The sequence below is a fragment of the Lacerta agilis genome, chromosome 15 (assembly GCF_009819535.1).
Source record: "Lacerta agilis isolate rLacAgi1 chromosome 15, rLacAgi1.pri, whole genome shotgun sequence".
In the NCBI taxonomy this organism is placed as follows: Eukaryota; Metazoa; Chordata; class Lepidosauria; order Squamata; family Lacertidae; genus Lacerta; species Lacerta agilis.
The window spans coordinates 40,500,212-40,520,956 of NC_046326.1; the positions used below are offsets into that span (position 1 = coordinate 40,500,212).

Consider the following 20,745-nt stretch of genomic DNA (forward strand, 5'->3'; position numbering starts at 1 on the left):
GTAAATCAAGAAAATCTTTAATAAAAAATACTTTTTTAAAAAAAAGAATTAAAAGCCAGTGCAGCAGAACTCCTTACAAGAGCTCATCTCCTCCATAGACTAATTTCAGGAGAGCTTTGCAAGAGGTCAGCTGCAAGACAATTCAGAAACAAATATCTTATTTAAAACCAACTGTATGCCTGGGTTGTGTAGGTGCTTTATAGAACGTACACAGACTGCGCTACTCAGCCGAGGCAACAGCACTCTTTGCAAGCGCTCAGGTTTATTCAGGCAAGTAGCATGAGCTTCGCAAGAGTTCAGCTGCAAGTCAAGCAGGCAGAGAATCAGAGACCCCCCAGTCATGCCACTGGGAAGCTATCAGTTAGGAGGGCTGGATTTGGTCCTAAGGCCTCAAATTGCAGATCCATACAACAGATATCTGGGTTCTTTTTTTAAAAAAAAACAACAACTAATTTCCCCCCATTCAGATCTGAGATGCACACTTCCAAGGCTGCCTCCCCGAACTCCGAGCGCGCCAAACCTTCAGTTTTTATAAACCGTCTGTTTCGAAACCTGATCCACCCAACGTTAATTGCCAGTTATAAGCTTACAAGCAAAGCTCTGTTATCCCCAGATTAAGAGGTCCTTACAAAGCACAGCCACATCCCCACACGCCTCCAAAATTACTCAGCACTCTGCAGGAACACAAATCCAAACCACAATACTGAACTTTTGGGGAATGCCAGCCCCTGCCCAACCCCCTTTTCCCCTTCTTAAAGACACCATCATTTATTTACTTTTTTTTTTAAAAAAAGTGCTATGTTCTCATAGAATAAAAGCAGAACCAAAATATAAAATTTGCAGCCACTCCTAACGCTTCCCTAAAGATACTCAGGGGGCGTGTGGAGCAAAGGCAGGCCAGGATTCAATTTTCGATATTCCTCATAAAGGAAACTTATTAGGCTCTCTGGGGCCCGTCCAGAGTTCGCTGGAAAGGCTTTCAAAACAGGTGAGCCGACAGAAAAGATTTCACTGCTGTCGCTTGTGGATCAAACAGCGACAAAGGTGTTGTTTTTTAGCCTTTCCAAGGCCAGGGTATCCTTTCCATCAAGAGCTGGTTGAGACGGATTCAACAAAAATTGAGGTTTCAGATATATCAGAATCTGCAGCAGCTTTGTAGGAAGGAATTGGCTAGTACAGATTAACGATGCTGGTGCAAGATGAATGTTGCTGGTAATAATAAATAATAATAACAATAATTAAAAAAATATTTTTGTTAAAAACCGGGCTTAGGGCGGCTAACAACAAATATAAAACATTGATTAAAAACGATTTAAAAAACAGCTTAAAAACAGCATGAAGTACAACACAAATGTAGCATCGCCAGGGCTAACTGGCCAAGTTAGTCCTGCTAGGGCCAGCAAGGAGACCAGGGAAGAGTTTAAATGTAGGGACCCACAGCAGCTAGGGTTTTGATAGCTAAGAACTGGAAGACAGAAGAATTACCAACGACTGAAGAATGGCAGATGAAAATGATGGACTATATAGAGCTCGCAGAAATGACCGGGAAGATCCGTGACCAGAGAGACGACGCGGTGGAGAAAGAATGGGGAAAATTTAAAATGTATTTAAAGGAGCATTGTAAGATTGAAAGTTAGATATATTTTGAGGATAAGATAGGCTGTAGATTAGAAATCAGTTATTTTTGATTAGACAAGGTTTATAATATGAGATAAGAGATATAAATGGATAAGTAAATGGATAAGTTGTTTGTTAGAAAATAGATTAGAATTATATAGGTTTTGGAAGTTACGAAAAAGGTATTCACAAGGGACGCAGAAGGAGGAGATAGGAGGAAGTCCTACTAAGATGTGAGGAAAATTGAAATTTTTTCTATTGAAGTAATAAGGTGTTATTGTGTTGTGTTTTGTTAATGTATGTTATTGTAGTTTTTATGTTGTTATTTTTCTTTTGTTATGTCAAAAATCTTAATAAATATTATATACTTAAAAAAAAAAAACACAGAAGGGTTTCTTCCTAGAAAAAGGGAAGGGGAAAAGGAATGAAGGATCAGTCTAAATTGAAGGCCAGGCGGAATAGGTCTGTCTTACAGGCCCTGCAGAAGGAGATCAAGTCCTGCAGGGCCCTAGTCTCGTGGGACAGAGCATTCCACCAGGTCGGGGCCATCACTGAAAAGGCCCTGGCCCTGGTGGAGGATAATCTGGCTTCTTTAGGGCCCGGGACCCTTAAGCTATTATTATTCATGGACCTTAGGGTCCTCTGCAGGACATACCAGGAGAGGTGGTCCAGTAAGTACAAGGGTCCTAGGCCGCATAGGGCTTTAAAGGTGAAAACCAGCACCTTAGGACTTCCGGTTAGGTGCCGGGTAATGGCGGACGGGAGCTGAGAAGCTCCGGTTCCCCGGTGGGCTATAGGGGCTGCAGTGCCTGCGCCACGGGCCCCTTAAAACCACAGGAAGAGCGTCCTGTGGACTCCGGACTCGTGGGTCCCAGACGTGCCATCTCCGCTCCCGATCGACCCTCGTAAGGGGGGAGAACGGGTGAACGGAGCGCTGACACGGGACTGAAGAGTCGGCTGCCCCCGCGGAACGAAGCAGCGATTTCGCCTTACCTGAGCATCTGACACTTCCTAACTTGGACTGCTGTAGAGACTCTGTAAGTAAATCTGCTTTTCTTGCTGGAACTAAGACTTTTGACGTGTAAATCTTACAGAGGAACCTGAAAAGGAAGCCCGCTCTCTTTGAACTGCTGACAGAGCGAGGTAGCGGCAAGAGCGCTAAGCCGCGTCTAACGGGAAAAAGTTTTGCTAACTCTGCTGAACTTTGTTAAAGTGACTGTAAAGTTGTTTAAACTGTTTATTAAGACTTAAAACCGAGAATGGCAACTGAAGAAGACACTGCTTCACCCTCTGGATAGGATTCCGGGTCAGTAAGCAGGCAGCGTAACCTAGTTGCCATTTTTTCTCCCTTGGATTATTTTTTGCAACTGTTTCCAGAGAGTAAACTTTTTTTGTGGCCGTCTGCAGCCTAGGAAACATTGTGGACTTGGTGGATACACTAAACAAAATTTTATGTTGCCTTGGGCTGTTGGTAACTAACTTCTTCTTGACTTTTGAGAGACTTTAGAACTTTAAACCATAAGGATCTTTGCCTATTTTTGGGGGTTAGAACTGGTTGAAACTGCCTGGATCTGCCTGGGACTTTTGGTTTGCTCTGTTGCCTCTTTGTTATCTGGATAGAATTGCTGGCCACCTGGTGTTGACTTTTGGGACTGTTGGCTTTCTACTGTGAATGTCTGGGACAATTACTAAAACTGGTGTGACCTTGAGACTGCAGCTGCAAAGGGAACAAGATATGCAAGAAAGTACAAGAGCTAAAACACAACAAAGAAAGAGCTCCTTCTCTTTAACTACACAAGAACAAATGGCCCAGGCTATTGAGAAATTAACTTCAAGTATTGCAGAAATTACAGAGGGACTGAAAAAAGTTTCTGAGGATGTGAAACAGACACAATCCTCAGTAAACTCTGTTAATTCAACAGTAAACTCTGCAACAGAGAAACTACAAGCAGAAATAAAAGAATCTTCCCAAAGACTTGAAGCATCTATTGGTCAAATTGAGCAAAACGTGAGGAAGAATAGAGAAGAAATTAATAAAGTTGCTCAGGAGGTCACTGTCCTGAAAAAGGAGACAGAGGAAATTAAGGTAGTAAAAGAGAAAATTCGGACAGTGGAACAGAAGCTGGACAATATTGACCTGGAGAATATAGAAAAAATTGGATCTAGGCAGAGAAGTGTGGAAGAATCTCTTGCGTTTCTGCAACTACAACAGAGAGAAGGAAACCTCCGTCTCAGAGGCCTACCAGAATTGGAGGAGGGAAGCCTAAAGGATTTCATCGTAACTCAATTTTCAACATTTTGGCATTTGAAAGAAGACGAAGTCTCAGCACTCATAGTGAAGGCCTTCAGATTTGGTGTTAAAGGAAAGAAAAGCTCTAAGACGGTGAGTGACTGTCTTATTGTGTTGAACAACAGATATCAAAGAGACTATATTTTGGACCTTCACTACAAGAACAACCTAGTGGTACAGCAAAATAGAGTTGTCCTTTTTAAAGACATCCCCAAATTTTTCCTGGACAAAAGAGTACCATATAACGATTTAACAGCTGAGCTAAGAAGAAGAAACATCTCCTTTAGCTGGGAATTTCCAGAAGGATTGACTTTTTTGTTTAAAGAAAAAAGAATCAGGATAAGATCCCTGGCTGACAAGCAAAAGTTCTTAGATAAACACTTGGAAGACTTCAAGGGTTCTGCTTTAGACCCAGCGTTTATGTACCGACTACCGGGAGTGTTCCCACCTCCAGGAACCCCAGGAGTGCTTCCACCTTCAGGGTCACCAGGAACAGGAGACCCAAGTGATCCAGAAAAAGACAAGAAAGACCTAGCGACAGGAGGATCAGAATAAAGACTTAAAAAATGGCTCTAAAACTGATGACATGGAATGTTCGGGGATTGAACCAGAGACCAAAGAGACACAGAGTGTTTTACAGTTTGGAAAAGAAGAATTTAGATATAATATGTCTACAGGAGACCCATGTGGTTCGACGACACAGAAGAATTCTACAAAACAAAAAATTAGGCCAAGAATTTATATCATCGGATAAAGTCAAGAAGAGAGGAGTGGTAATATATGCGAAAGAGAAATACAGCCCAAGACAGCTATTCAAAGATGAAGAAGGGAGGTACATTGCAATTGAAATTAAAGCACAAGGCGAAAAATTTTTGATTCTGGGACTTTATGCACCTAATGATGGCAAGTCAATTTTTTATAAAAAGATCCATGACATGCTGCTGGAATATTTGGACTATAGAATAATATGCCTAGGAGATTTCAATGGGGCAGTTTCCACACTAATGGACAGATCTCAGAGGGCCAAATTAACAAACGAGGGGAAACTGCCGAAGACTTTCTTTGAAATGGTGGACAATTTAAATTTGGTGGACGCTTGGAGGTTAAGAAATCCTATGGAAACAGAGGCAACTTTTTTCAGCGAACCTCAGCAGTCATGGTCGAGAATAGATTATATTTGGATATCGAACGAACTGACACCGAAATTATGCAAAGCAGAAATTGGCCCTAAAACATTTTCAGACCATAACCCTGTACAAGCAAATCTAAAACTAATTTCCAAGGACTCCTTTAGATGGAGAATGGATGACACCTTGATGAGAGATACCAAGCTAGTAGAAAGGGCAGTAAAAAAGATGAAGGAGTATTTTCAATTTAATTTAAATTCGGAGGTGGAAAAGAGGACTGTTTGGGATGCAAGCAAAGCAGTAATGAGAGGGTTCCTGATAAGTGAAAAGGCAAAGAAGAAGAGACAACAAAACGCAGAAATGGAAAGACTTTTGAAATTAATTCAAGGGAAAGAGAAAGAACTAAGAGGACACCCTAAGAATCAAAAAATACAAAAAGAAATAAAATACTTGCAATCCCAATATGCTAAAATCATAAATCAGGACATCGAATGGAAGATTAAAATGATGAAACAGAGATCCTTCGAGTCAGCAAATAAGTGTGGAAAACTACTAGCTTGGCAACTAAAGAAAAGACAAAAAGCAAATATCATCAATAACTTGGAAGTAAATGGAAAGATGGTGGAGAATCCAGAGGAAATTAGATGGCATTTCCAAAGGTTTTACAAACAACTGTACAAGGAGGAGAAGATAGATGAAATAGAGATAGACCAATTCCTGGAGAAAAATGGATTGCAAAAAGTCCCAGAAGACAAATTAAGAATACTCAACCACCCTATTTCGACACAAGAGATTGAAGAAGCAATCAACAGTATGCAGATAGGAAAGGCACCAGGACCAGATGGATTAACTGCAAAATATTACAAAAGTTTGAAAGATTGGCTATCACAGCCTTTAAAAGAAGTCTGCAATAGCATATTAGAGGGAGATAGGGCACCAGAGACATGGAAAGAGGCCTATATCACACTGATTCCGAAGCCAGACACAGACAAGACAAATATGAAAAATTATCGTCCAATTTCTTTGTTAAATGTGGATTACAAGATTTTTGCGAATGTTATGGCTACAAGATTAAAAAGAGTGCTCAAGGATTATATACACAAAGACCAAGCAGGTTTTTTACCAGGAAGACAACTAAGTAATAATACTAGAATAGTTGTGGACATCCTAGAGAAACTGGAAAAAAATATAAATACGGACGCGGCACTGTTGTTTATAGATGCAGAAAAAGCCTTTGATAATATTTCTTGGACATTTATGAAGAAAAATCTGGAAAGAATGGCAGTTGGACAACGATTTTTGAATGGCATTAATGCCATTTATACAGAACAAAAAGCTAAAATTATAATTAACAGTGTGATATCGGAGGAGATCAGAGTGGAAAAAGGAACAAGACAAGGGTGCCCTATCTCACCTTTATTATTTATTACGGTCCTGGAGGTTCTTCTAAATATGATACGAAAAGAGAACCAGATTAAAGGAATAAGGGTGGGAGAGAAGGAATACAAGGTACGTGCCTTTGCCGATGACTTAATGTTATCCCTACAAGATCCTGAAAGTAGTGTCCCCAAAGCGTTGGAATTAATCGAGAAGTATGGGCAGGTAGCCGGCTTCAAACTTAACAAACAGAAGACCAAAGTGTTGACTAAAAATATGAAAACAGAACAATTACAAGTGCTGCAAGAATCCACTGGCCTCAGTTTTGCCAAGAAAGTAAAATATCTAGGGATCAATCTCACTGCAAAAAACCTGAACTTGTACAAGGACAACTATGAGAAGCTGTGGACCGAGATAAAAAAGGACTTAGAGATATGGACGAGATTGAAACTTTCACTAATGGGTAGAATAGCTGCTGTGAAGATGAATGTCCTGCCAAGGATGCTGTTTTTATTTCAAGCCATTCCAATTTTAGATAAGTTGGATTGCTTTAAAACATGGCAAAAGGACCTATCAAAATTCTTATGGCAAGGGAAAAAGCCCAGAATTAAATTCAAGATTTTAACGGACTCTAAAGAGAGAGGAGGCTTTGCTCTGCCGGACTTAAGGATTTATTTTGAAGCGGCGGCCTTTTGCTGGCTGAAAGATTGGTTCAAATTGGAAAATACTAATGTTTTAGATTTGGAAGGCTTTGACAACATGTTTGGATGGCACGCTTATCTTTGGTACGACAAGGCTAAGGTCCACAAGACTTTTAAAAACCATATAGTTAGAAAAGCCTTGTATCAGGTTTGGGCGAGATATAAAGACTTGTTAGAGAGAAAGACTCCTAGATGGATTTCACCAGTGGAGGCCAAGGCCTATAAGAGACCCAACATGTCTGCAAGATGGTTAAGATATATAGATATATTGCAGCAGGAAGGTGAATCGTTTAAACTGAAAGGATATGACCAGGTAAAAAGCGAGGTCACCGACTGGCTGCAATATCATCAAATTTATGAGATTTTTAAAGCAGACAAGAAGATTGGTTTTCAAGTTGAAAAATCAAAACTGGAAACAGAGCTAATAGAATCGAATTCAAAAAACCTTTCCAAAATGTATAATTTGCTGCTAGAGTGGCATACGAAAGATGAAATGGTTAAATCAACAATGATAGATTGGGCAAAAGATGTGGGACATAATATTATGTTAGAGGACTGGGAAAGACTGTGGAAGGAAGGTATCCAATTTACAGCTTGTAATAACTTAAGAGAAAACATTATGAAAATGTTATATAGATGGTATCTAACACCAGTTAAAATCGCTAAGATGAATCCGTCAATGACTAACTTGTGTTGGAAATGTAAATCAGTGGAAGGTACCTTTTATCATATGTGGTGGACATGCCCAAGGGTTAAAGCCTTCTGGGATAAGATCTACAATGAACTCAAAAAGGTAATGAAAATTACCTTTAGTAAGAAACCAGAGGCTTTCCTTTTGAGCATGACCAATGAACAGATACCCAGCCAAGACAGAGTATTTTTTATGTATGCCACAACAGCAGCTAGGATTTTATTGGCAAGAAACTGGAAGGGTGAAGAGATCCCAACGGTGGAAGAATGGCAGATGAAGTTAATGGACTTTATGGAGCTTGCTGAGCTGACCGCGAGAATCCGAGACCAGAGGGAGGAGAAGGTGTCGAAGGATTGGAAGAAATTTAAGGATTATTTAGTTAATAGTGTAAAACTGAATATCTGAGCAGAATTAGCTGTCGAATAGGCTTTAGCTAGATAAATATAAGTTAAAATTTTGGTAAGAATTTTATAGTACAAGATACAAATAAGAGTGTCTGAAGATTTTGGGAATAGATTAAGAACTATGTTTTTAGTAAATGAATCTAAGGACAATTAAGATGGTTATTAGTTATGAAAGTAGATATATAGCTACTTAAAGTATATTTGGATTAATAACGCAGTGGAGGGTGTGGGGGAAGTCCCCCTATGCTTAGAAGAAAAAAGAAGAATGAGATAAAGATTAGTGTTTAGACAGGTTTGTATGTGTTTTTTCTTATGTTTATTGTGTTGTTGTTTGAGTTGTTTATTGTGTATTGTAGTTTGTATTTTTAGTGTATTGGTGTATGTTTTGTTTTTTATATATGCATATGGAAAAATAATAAAATCTTTAAAAAGAAAAAAAAAAAAAGAAAACCAGCACCTTAAACCTGACCCGGTACTCCACCGGGAGCCAGTGCAGCTGGTAAAACACTGGGTGAATATGCTCCCATGGCAGGGACCCCGTGAGGAGCCTCACTGCAGCATTCTGCACCCGCTGGAGTTTCTGGGACAGTTTCAAGGGCAGCCCCGCGTAGAGCGAGTTACAGTAGTCAAGCCTGGAGGTGACCGTCGCATGGATCACTGTGGCCAGGTCGGGGCGGGAGAGGTAAGGGACCAACTGCTTGATACGGCGAAGATGGGAAAATGTCGCCTTGACTCTTGCTGCAACGTGAGCCTCACCACGGAAAGGGAGGGTGCTCAGGTCCTGCTACTGGGCTTCCCAGGAGAGGCACCCCTATTGGCCACTGTGAGAACTGGGTGCTGGATCATGAGGACTAGAATCTAACTTCACTTTTAGTGGAAGGGGCACACAGCTCTTATGGTAGAGCGCTTGCCTTACCGACGGAAGGTCCCAGGCTCTATCCCCAGCGGCATCTCCAGCTCAGGCTGGGAATGTCCCCCTGCCTGAAACCCTAAGGAGCCGCTGCCTGCCAGTGTAGACAATACTAAACTATGTGGACCATTGGTCTGACTCAGCGTAAGGCAGCCTTCTTGCGTTACACCGGAATAAATCTGTACGTCTTTAAGGGGCCACAAGACACTGTGGGTTTTGCTGCAAAAGGCTTAACGGAGCTACTGCTCGGGAAACCGAGCAAACCAGGAAATATTTAACAGTGTCAACTAAAGAGCAGAAATGAAGGGCAGTGAATTTCAGGCAGGTTGCTGAATGCGGCCCTCCAAATTTTCTCCGTTTGGCCCCACAAGGATCCCAACAATAACATGCCCCTCGCAGCTTCCAGGACACACTTCGGAAACTCAGTGCTCAGGGCGAGAGCCTGAGCTTTGAAGAGAAGGTGCAAAAGATTTTTCGCTCCCGCCTTCAGCCTCCTTCACATTCTAGCAATTCCTTACATGCCTCGGTGGGCTGCCCCATTGTTGATTTAATTTATTTGTTTTGTTTTAAGCAAACACCATCTGTACATTTACTGGTTTGTGGCATTACCTTTCATTGGAGTTTATTTATTTATCTAAAGGAGCAGAGATTTATAAAGAGAAAAAAGGGGGGGGGGGAGATCGTCCAAGAACTGCAAAACTGCTCCAACAATCTGGGACGGAAAGGGGGTGTTGTAGACGTCACAGGCGCTAGCCAGTCGCTGTCCTCCACCAACCAGCTTTTTGCTACAGACTTACAGGACCTTTCCCCCCCTAACCTTCCACTTGCATCCAGGAAGAGGAAGAGGAAGATACATAGGGACATAAGAAGCTGCCTCGTACTGAGTAAGCCCATAGGACCCATCTACCTTGGTATTGTCTACACTGACTGGCAGGGTCTCTCCAGGGTTTCCCAGCCCTACCGGGAGATGCTGCCTGGAATTGATCCTGGGACTTTCTGCATGCAGGTGCTCTCCCACTGAGCAATGGCTCTTCCCCATAAAGATACAACAGGTTTCCAGTCCTCATGGTTCTGAATTAAGGGCAGATAGAATAGGAACGAAGCAGGTGCCCCATCACGGAGCTCTGGGCCATTTCCCGGCATCTGGAATAAAACGTGGCAAGGGCACCGTCCAACACAGCCTTGCCGGTCTGCACAAGTTTTGCCCGCATCCTGGGGAAGAAGAAATACAAGACTGCCGCCAAACGCAAAGCAGGCAACCAGCAAGCATACCCTCCCATCGGATCGGCGCGAGCCCCGTCTTCTTCCGAAGAAGCTCCTTGCCATTCCACACGCAGAGTCCAGCCCTCTCTTGACGCTCAAGCGCATGGAGGTGCCGTGGGGAGAAAATAAAATAAAAGCAAAATATGGAACAACACAGCAGGACGCCGCTTTGAGCCGCCCGACAGCTTTCAGAGCAGATTAGCTGCGAACTGAATCGGAAAGGGAGAAATCGTTCTTTGCCGCCGCAAAAACCCAGCCGCACGCCGGCACACACTCTGAAGACACCGCAGGTCATGTTGGAAGCGCAGGAATCCCTCTCCACTCCCGACCTCGGCTTGGATCGAGGGAAACTGGCAATCCACAGAGCGGCACAGAGCTCTTCCGCAGCCCTGGCGTTTGGGGGAACAGGACAGATCCTTGGAGAAACTGCATGTAGAGTCTCTCTTCACTTGCGACTCCCAGTTACTAGAATGCATTGGCATAGAATAAGATCACAGATCATAGGATTCCAAAGTTGGAAGGGACCTCGAGGGTCATCTCGCCCAACGCCCTGCAAAACAGGAATCTTTTGCCCGGTGTGAGGCTTGAACCCATGAACCTGAGATTAAGAGTCTCATGCTCGACCAACTGAGCTAATCCCAAGTCCCAGATTCTGCCTCTGAGAGCAGCCATCGTGGTGACGAGTCACCCATAGTGTGGTGTAGTGGTTAAGAGTGGTAGACTCATAATCTGGTGAACTGGGTTCGCGTCTCCGCTCCTCCACGTGCAGCTGCTGGGTGACCTTGGGCTAGTCACACTTCTTTGAAGTCTCTCAGCCCCACTCACCTCACAGAGTGTTTGTTGTGGGGGAGGAAGGGAAAGGAGAATGTGAGCCGCTTTGAGACTCCTTCAGGTAGTGAAAAGCGGGATATCAAATCCAAACTCTTCTTCTTCTTCCCCCCCGTGAATCTCTCCGTCTTTTAAAGCCCTCCAAGTTGACGGGCAGCAGAGCAACTTGGTGGAAAAGGGAGGGTGAAAATATGATATATAAGAGAAGTCTGCCAGTGCCACCTAGTCCAGCATCCTGTGCTCAGTGACCACCCAGGTGCCTGCAGGAAGCGCTCCATCAGGACCTGAGCACAGCAGCCCTCTCTCCCCGCCTGCGGTTTTCAGCAACTGGGATGCAGATGCGAAGCTGCCTCTAAACTATGGAGGCAGAACATAGCCATCCCGGCTGGTAGCCATTAATAGCCAGTTCTCCCTGATCTGTCTAACATCCACTTTTAAGTTGGACATCGCTGTCTCCTGTGGGAGTGAGTTCCACATTCTTACTACGTACGCACTGTGGGGTCTTTAGGGCTCTCTTCTGCCTGTCTTAAACCTCCTGATGAATTTTTGCGTGAAACACAAAATGGATGAATGACATTTGGGTTTGAAGGCTGAAGATAATGTTGGCTTCTAGAAAGTAGCCTGGCTAGGTGTTATACTGGAAAGACAAAGAATCAGAGGTTCTTTATTTTCTTAAATTAATTCCCCCCCCTTTATTTCCTTTTTCCTCGTTTAATCCTTTTTCTATTTATCTCTCCCTATTTCTTTCTTTCTCTCTCTCTCTCTCTCTTTCCCCCTTCTTTTTTCTTTCTCTCCCTCTTCCTTTGAAGAAGAGTTTGGATTTGATATCCCGCTTTATCACTACCCGAAGGAGTCTCAAAGCGGCTAACATTCTCCTTTCCCTTCTTCCTCTCCCACAACAAACACTCTGTGAGGTGAGTGGGGCTGAGAGACTTCAGAGAAGTGTGACTACTAGCCCAAGGTCAGCCAGCAGCTGCATGTGGAGGAGTGGAGACACGAACCCGGTTCACCAGATTATGAGTCTACCAATCTTAACCACTACACCACGCTGGCTCTCTGGATCTGTGTTTTTATCTAGATTAACGTTTTAGTTTCGGATTTCGGATTCCCAATGAAATTTATTCAAAATAAACAAATCTCCCAATGCTGTGGGTTGAACCTTCTGCAATCAAAGCATGCGTCTTAGACCTGTGCTACCACAGCTCTGCAGCACATGTCTGCACCCAGCGCTAAACTCTGCGGATTACCGGCTCACCCACTTTCAACAACTGAAAATTGGGCAACTTCCCCACACGTCTTCTTTTGTCCTCGGGGGTTCACGCCCAGCATCCCACGCCACTGATTTCCCCATTTTTAAGCTCTGGCAGAAATTTCGCTTCAAAAGGGAGACTGTGGAATCCAAACACCTTTCGAGGCCGGGGGGGGGGGGGCAGTTCATTTTTAGAATCTCATCACCCTTCAACCCAAAAGCACCCCAACCCCTTCAATATCGGGGTGGAGGAAAAAAAAATATCCTTCCTGTTTGGAAAAATAAAATTTGGGACGCTCCACATCGATCTCAAACATGCTCAGGTCACTTCTAAGTCATGCCAGTGCCTGAAAGGAGACCCAAGTCCCTTTTTCAAACCCGGTTTTGTTCCCTCCACGTGAATCAACTAACAGCCATAAAAGAGATTTCTGGCGGAGAACGTCAAACCCTCGAAATTCCACACACCACTCAATTCCTTCCAATTCCAAAACACGTTTCTGACATATTTGTCATTTATAATGACACTCAGTGACTGGCAGGGACCATTCGAAGCACTTTGTTCCACAGCAAACTACTTACCGCGTAATGTTTAATCAATGTGGCCCCCTAGACTTTTCTATCAGGCCCTTCGAACCCTCCTCTGACTCTCTCGCTGCCTCTCATTCGCCGGGCTAGAAAATCTCCTTGAACTCCCATCATGCCTTTTGCTAGCCTGCAAGTAGGATTTTTGGGGGGAGAGTGTAAAAACTAGCCAAGTGGACAAAAAAAATGTTACTCTGCCCCCTTTTCCCTCTGGCCCTTCCAACCATGGGCATGTGGCCCCCAGGAACTTGCCCAGAAGGGAATGCGGCCCTTGGCCTTCATAAAGCTTCACCAGCCCTGACTTACGAGGAGGTCCTGCTATAAAAAGCATCAGTTAGATAAGAGTTTGGGATCAGTAGGCCCGTTTCCAAAGATGGCTGGGCTGCAAGCAGACCGGGCCAGGTGTAATGCACCTGTTTTTCACATTAACAGACCAACATACGGCACGGGATGCAGGATGTGGGATCCTGAGAATCCTGAGAATTTGTGAAGAAAAAATCAAGGGCCTAGGCCTCATGGTGCAACGAGGAGTGCCGTCGATGCATGATAGTCTGGGAAACCAGGGAAGCAACTTGTATAAGCTCTGCAGTGGATTATGCAATATAAAAAAGGTGTGATAATTCTTAGTCCAACAAAGCCGCTCCCTTTTCATGATCAAGCCCAAACTCGGCAGCATCAAATCCGCTCATGTCTTTCGGATCAGCCAAGGTAGAGATTCACAAACAAATACAAACAACCAGGGGATTTTTTGAGCAGAAACTTGGGGGAACTACCGTAAGTTCCCTCACCTTTTAATTTTTTCTTTTTTGTCTGGCCGGGCTGGAATGGATATGCACCCAATGCCCGAGCCAAAAATCCACCTGTATCTGTAACCAATAAAGTTGTGGCCGTTTTTGATCCACATCATTGTCTGCTTGAGTTTATTAATCACATTTTACATTTAGCCACTGCCCTGGTGGGGAGGGGGGGTGGCAGCAGCACTGCGACTGGGCCCGCAATAAACAAACAAACATACTTTGTGGTGAGTTCCTCCACCTATTTTTCCAGGCGGGAAAAGCACTGCAAACAATGGGTTGTTTTTACCTAAAACATTTTTTTTGGTACCACCTTGAGTGATGCAAGTTTCATAAAATGAAGTGTCTCATTAGATCTAGCAGCCTTGCAGAGAAATCTGTTGGATTTTCATCACCTGCCTGCTAAGCATTCCTGGGTCAGTCATCAGGATAGAGAAACAAAGGGAATTCGTTCCTGTAATGCTTCCTGGCTGCCTGGAAACAGAAAACTGAAAATCCATGCCCAGGTGTGACCAGGACTTGGAAAGATCCCACTGCAGATGTGAATCACTCCCTTCTGGTTTAGGTACTTTTTGTCCCATATTGTTTTCTCGCCACTGGCCCTACATACCAGGGAACCTGCGGCCTTCCAAACGTTCCTGGAGTACAACACCCATCATCCATGACCGTTGGGCATGCTGGCTGGGGCTGATGGGATCTGGAGTCCGATGCCACAGGTTCCCCACCGCTTGCTATATTTACATCGGAAGCCAGCAGTGAAATATGGCCCACTAGCTGTTACTCCTTCTTACACTGCACAGAGCCAATATTTAGGGGGTTTTTTTTGTCCCAAGCAAGGGTACACATGCAAATTAGAAAACCGCTTTGTGCATCTTGACTTACTCCACAGCTGGGTCAGCAAACTTTTTCAGCAGGGGGCCGGTCCACTGTCCCTCAGACCTTGTGGGGGGCCAGACTATATTTTTTTTTGGGGGGGGGAATGAATGAATTCCTATGCCCCCCCACAAATAACCCAGAGATGCATTTTAAATAAAAGGGCACATCCTACTTGTGTAAAAACACGCTGATTCCTGGACCGTCTGCGGGCCGGATTTAGAAGGTGATTGGGCCGGATCCGGCCCCCGGGCCTTAGTTTGCCTACCCATGACTAGCAACATCCAGAGAGAACCATCATGGCTATACCTGATCCGGGGCAACAGGAAAAACTATGCAAACTTCCTTAGTTTGCCTACCCATGGTCTATGTATTACCATTATGAATGATGTTGCATGCATTTGCACAGATCTGCAAGGATATCGGGCTCCCAAGTCAGGGCGCTTGCAAACTCTGTGGCTGCTTAGCTTAAGGATGCGATCCTAGGAAGGCATGGAGCCGCCTTTTACAGGGCCAGACCAGCTCAGTATGGTCTACTACACACTGACTGGCAACAGCTGTCCAGGGTTTCAGATGGGAGTCTTTCCCCAGACCTAGCTGGAGATGCCGGGAATCGAAGCGGAGACGTTCTGCAAAACCACTGAGCTACAACAAACACCTCACCTAAAAAGAAAGCCAAGGATCCAGTCCTCAGGGTCCAAAATTAAGGGCTGGTTTAACGAGAAAGAAAGCTGCCTTATATGGGCCTAGTTCTGCCACGGAGTCGTGGCCTTTCCAGTTGAATACGGGGAGAGAGGAGTAACGTCAGAAAACCAGTTGTGATTCCCCTGCCTGCCCCTTCCTTTTGCACTGCTGACGGGGCTACAAATGAGATCAACATAGATCCAGGTGTCACTATTGGTATGTAAAGCCCTTGACCGCTTGGGACCAGTTTACTTGCAGGATCGTCTCCATATATACCCATTCACTGCTGGGATCTGTGTAACTGGCCCATTTACAATTGCCATGTCACCCTACACTTCGGAACTCCCCGCACATTGAAATTAGACAGGCTTCTTCATTGTACGTTTTTGGCCCCTGCTGAAATCCTTTGTTTCCTGGTCAACTCAATTCTGCATGGCATTTTGCTACGTGGTTTCAGTTAAATGTTTTAACATCAGTGATGTATATTGTGGTGCATGCTCTAGTTATCTCCCGCTTGGACTACTGCAATGCGCTCTACGTGGGGCTCCCTTTGAAGGTGACCCAGAAACTGCAACTAATCCAGAATGCAGCAGCTAGACTGGTGACTGGGAGTGGCCGCCGGGACTATATAACACCGGTCCTGAGAGATCTGCATTGGCTCCCAGTACGTTTCCAAACACAATTCAAAGTGTTGGTGCTGACCTTTGAAGCCCTAAACGGCCTCGGTCCTGTATACCTGAAGGAGCGTCTCCACCCCCATTGTTCAGCCCGGACACTGAGGTCCAGCTCCAGGGAGGGACTTCTGGCGGTTCCCTCGCTGCAAGAAGTGAGGTTACAGGGAACCAGGCACAGGGCCTTCTTGGTGGTGGCGCCTGCCCTGTGAAACGCCCTCCCACCAGATGTCAAGGAAATAAACAACTACTAGGCTTTTAGAAGACATCTGAAGGCAGCCCTGTTCAGGGAAATTTTTAATGTTTGATTCTATTTTTAAATATTCTGTTGGAAGCCGCCCAGAGTGGCTGGGGAAACCCAGCCAGACGGGCGGGGTATAAATAATAAATTACTATTTTTATTATTTTAAATTTCTCGTGTAACTTTTGGTTTTTTTATATTGTCTGGCATTAATAAATATTTTAGATGCTGCTGTAAACTTAAGAGGTTTTTTGTTCTAGCAAGCAAGGAACAATCCTTTTGCCACTTTGAACTGTGCCTTACAAAGCAAAAGTTCCTCAATCCGAAAGCAATGCCCACCTGGTGCCCTCCAGACCTTTTGGACCACAACTCCCATCAGTCCCCAGGGGATCAGCTGGGGATCATGAGAGTCGCAGTCCAAAAGGTTTAGGAGGTCCGCGCACCAGGTTGGGGGGGGCGTCAGCTTTGCTTCCAGATTAAGGAATTTTCTTTTAAATGCACGTAATCACACACACCCCAAAAAAGGGTGCGCACAACTAATTTTTAAAATCAGAATCAAAAGTCCAAATTCCCCTGGTAGAAAACAGCTAGCTGCTGTAATGTCACCCATAGGCCTTGCATCAAAGAGAAGGCCTAGGGTTTTATTATTTAAGGGGGTGAGTGGAGAATTGGAATGAATTGCATGCATTTTTAACAGGTTTTTTTTTTAATGAAATATTTTCCTTCCTCTCATCTGCGGAACAAAATTGTCCATGTGGGGCGTTGTACAGATTTTGTTTTAACGAAGTCTCTATCTCCCCCCCCCCCCCGTAATACGGAGACAGTCCATATACAACCTAATAAAATATTCTTTCAGGGGATTCTCTGGAAATTATTGCAAAATGAAAAAGATGTCCCGCTCTCCCTTGCCAGGGGACCAAAATCCCGTTTTCTGAATTTGATGTGGAGCATCCCCAACTGAACAGGAGAGAACCAACCAGTAGATTCCCACCCACCCCAAAATAAGACGCGTAAAGAATTGAAAAATGATGGAGCAAGGCAAGGTTGGGCGGTTTACGCCAGCTCCTTGCAACGGACAAACACCCTTATCAGTTTCACTAAAACCGGAATGAAAAAATGGAATTTAATCTGAATTAACACAGCTGGAATAGGAATAAAGGATTTCGGAGACAGGGGAGCCTTCAGCAAATTATTTAAAGACAGGATTTCTGGTTAGAGGAGGAAATTTGGGGTGGGAGATTTTTTTTTTACGGGTCTCTTTGCAAACTGAATACCAAGGCTAAGATTTGGGGGTCCCTGGATTTAAGCAGGTCCCAAACGGTGATTTAAAACCCATTCAGCAAGCACAGAAAACCCCATTTATTTCAACTACACCCATTTGCCTGGTAGTAAACCCCACGGAACTCATGGGGGTTTACTTCCGAGTAGATGTAATTAATCTTTTGATCCTTTCTGTGCCTCTTCTCCAAGAGGTAAGGTTACCACAAGATACAGGAAAAGCAAAAACAGTTTAAAATGAGCCACAAAACAAATCAGAAAACTTAAAATGCCTGCTAAAATAAAAATATTTGTGCCAAACACCGTAAGTTCAACAGGTAAAGAGACACATGGATAGGATTGCAGTATTTCTGTGCTTTGATTTTTGGATTCTTCTCGCCACCGCCTGCTTTACTATGGATTCCTTTTACAGCAGCAACCCCACCCCAGCCTCGCATCTACCCAAGAGTAAACCGCGTTCAAAGCAACAGCATTTGTTTCAGAAGTAAACGCATGCTTACAGACGAGGCTGTAAAAAATCATGTTGCAAAGTGGCGGGTGGGAGGGGGACGGACGGACTAGTTTTGGTAGAAAAGTAAGGCCCGTTACGCGCTCCCTTTTCAGGCTACGCTGCGCTTACTTCGGAGCAAAGCTCCTCCCAACTCCACGGGGCTTACTTCGGAGTGAACACGCACAGGCAGCATTGTGCTACAGAAAAAGCGTTTAAGCGGAGTTCTCAGACTCTGCCTACGAAAGATCGGGACAGTTATTCTCGGCGCCCAGAGGCCACGACAGATGGTCCCCCAAGCCGGCCTCTCCAAGCACCGTTTTTTGGAGAGGGGCGCACGGATGTGCGGTTGGGAAGGAGGGTCTGAGCCATCATGGACGCTTCCCAGAAAGAGAGAGAGAGAGAGACGTGGCCTCCTGCCACCGATCCCCCTCTCTTCCTCAACACGCGTGTCTCCCGCTTCCCACGTTCCCCGCAGACCCGCGCCGCGCTCACCTTCCGGCGCTTGTCGGCGAAGGGGAGCGCCAGCCACGGCATGGCCCGCGTGGCTTCCTGCCAGCGCTGTTGATCCTGCTCGGCCGACACGAAGACGATCTCCAGGCGCTGCTGGCGCTGCTGCTCCGGCGCCGCTCCGGCTCCGGCTCCGGCTTCGCCTCGGGCCGGCTGGAAGCGCGCGTAGAAGGCGGCCAGGCTAGCGGCCAGTTGCGCGCCCGGCCCGGCTCCGGCTCCTGCCCCTGCCGCTCCGGCGGCGGTGGCGGCGGCTCCGGCTGCGCTGCTGCCGGCGCCGCAGTATCCGAAGTAGAGCCCCACGAGCGAGACGCCCCGCGCCGGCAGCGAGGCCACGGGCACCGCCGAGCCGTCGGGCGCCGCCAGCGCCTCGCCCAGCAGCTCGGCCAGCGGTGCCGCGGCGGCAGCGCACGGCGACGAAGACATCCCCGCCGAGCCCCACGCAGCTCCCGCCGCCGCCGCCAGCCAGCCAGCCAGCCGGCCGAGCCCAGCCACACCGAGCCAGGCAGCCGCGGCCGCCAGCGGGCGCTCCCGGCCCGGCCCGCCTCGCCTTCCCCGCGTGGCGCTCGCCGGCCCGCGACCCGCCCCCCGACGCCGCGCAGACGCCGCCCCCAGCTGCGCACGGGAGAGACCCTCTCCTCTCCTCTGCTCTCCTTTCTCCCTCTTCCCGCTGGCTGCCCCGCTTTTCTGGGACCGGTCCCGATCCTCGGTCTGCTCGGGAGTAAGCGCGCCCGGGCGCCTCCCGAATGAGTTAGCGCGCCCTGGGGATGGTTGTAGTAGCGCGCGAGGCTGGGGCTCGCTCTTTTTGTGTGTGTGTGTCTACTCGGGAGTAAATGGCAGGATGCTCCTTTGGGATTTGCTTTCCCCCCTCCACTGGCCAAGCGTAGCAGTGGGGTTGTTGGGCGCGATCCTCTCTCTTTTGTGTGTTTGCGCGTGTTGGGTGAACCCTCGGGAAAGCGCGCCGTGGAATTGTGGGGCGCGATGCTTCCCCACTTTCCTAGTGTCTACGAGGGAGCAAATGGTGTGGTGGTCACGGGACTAAAACTCCCTGGAAGGCGCACTTGAGGATTGTAGGGCGCGATCTTCTCTCTCTCTCTGCTTGTTTTCTCGGGAGCAAATGGTCTGATGTTCGGTTGGATTTACTCCCGGGGAAAGCGTGCCCTGGGATTGTTGCATGTCTCTGCTACATGTCTACTCGGGAGCAGCCCCGAGGAAAGCAAGCGCCGGGGATTGTAGCCCCCCTTAGAGGCCGAGCCTCTTTTGCAGGTCTACTCGGAGGTAAGACCTACTTTGGCCAAGGGGACTAACTCTCAGGAAAGTGAGCATGGTAATATTTATTTCAGGCTTTTGAAACTCGCTTGTAAAAAAAGAAGGGCCAGAATTTTGAAAACCATTTGAAAACATTGTATGTATCCAAATGTAGATCTGTAAGGTGTTGGGGCAGAGGCCTGCCAGAGCCACTCCCATTAATGGTGCTGTAAAGCAAGGCCAATTTTATGGTGTTGCTGCTTGACTCAGACCTAACAACAGTGTTCCTGAGTGTGTACAGATTGATTTCCCCCTCGCTTTCTCCTTTATTAGAGGGAGGCCTCAGACCTGCAACATCTTGGAAGGTTTTACTTGGAAACGGTGTGCCGTTGAGCATGTCCAAAGTACATTATTCCTACAGCGCCACCTGCATGCGTGGTGTTTGACAAGAGTGTGCACCACACTTTTACAAAGGAGAAGACGGGAGGGGGGACCTTTGACTCAAGGGCCACACACATTCCCTTCTGAGCAACTCTGGGGGCCGCAGGCAAAAGTGGGCGGAGCCCTGGATGTAAAGTTTTCGAGGTCTCTCTCACCACCCGCCCCCCCAGACATGCAAGAGGCCTTTCCAGGACACATTTCCAGCCAGGCAGAAACATTTGGGGTGGAAACTGGGGTGTGGCTTTTGCGGGGTGACCCACAGGCCAAAGAGGGCTGCTTTTGGCTTCAGTTTTCATTCGCCAGTATCAGGGCTGCCTCTGGAAAGTTCTCTGCCACCTGCTGCCAGGAGGCCTTTTGAGTTTACCCCATAAATACCCAGATAATCACCACCGCCCCTCTGGGAAGATGCCTCACGCTTATTAAAATCCTTTGTCTTCCTCTGCCAGGGCCCCAGGAGCAGTTCAAAGGGGAATTTGCCTTCT

At 46.2% G+C, this 20,745-nt stretch overlaps 1 protein-coding gene across 1 annotated transcript in view; it reads right to left on the reverse strand.

The window, feature by feature from the left end:
* NXN (nucleoredoxin) overlaps positions 1–19,900 on the reverse strand; it is a 72,645-nt gene extending 52,745 nt beyond the window's left edge. Inside the window, exons 1-2 of the mRNA XM_033172590.1 lie at positions 19,883–19,900; positions 18,563–19,285 (exon numbers count right to left, since the gene is read on the reverse strand). Of these exons, the coding sequence (XP_033028481.1) occupies positions 18,563–19,285; positions 19,883–19,900 (741 nt within the window). The remainder of the gene's footprint in view (positions 1–18,562; positions 19,286–19,882) is intronic.
* Positions 19,901–20,745: the final 845 nt, after the last annotated feature.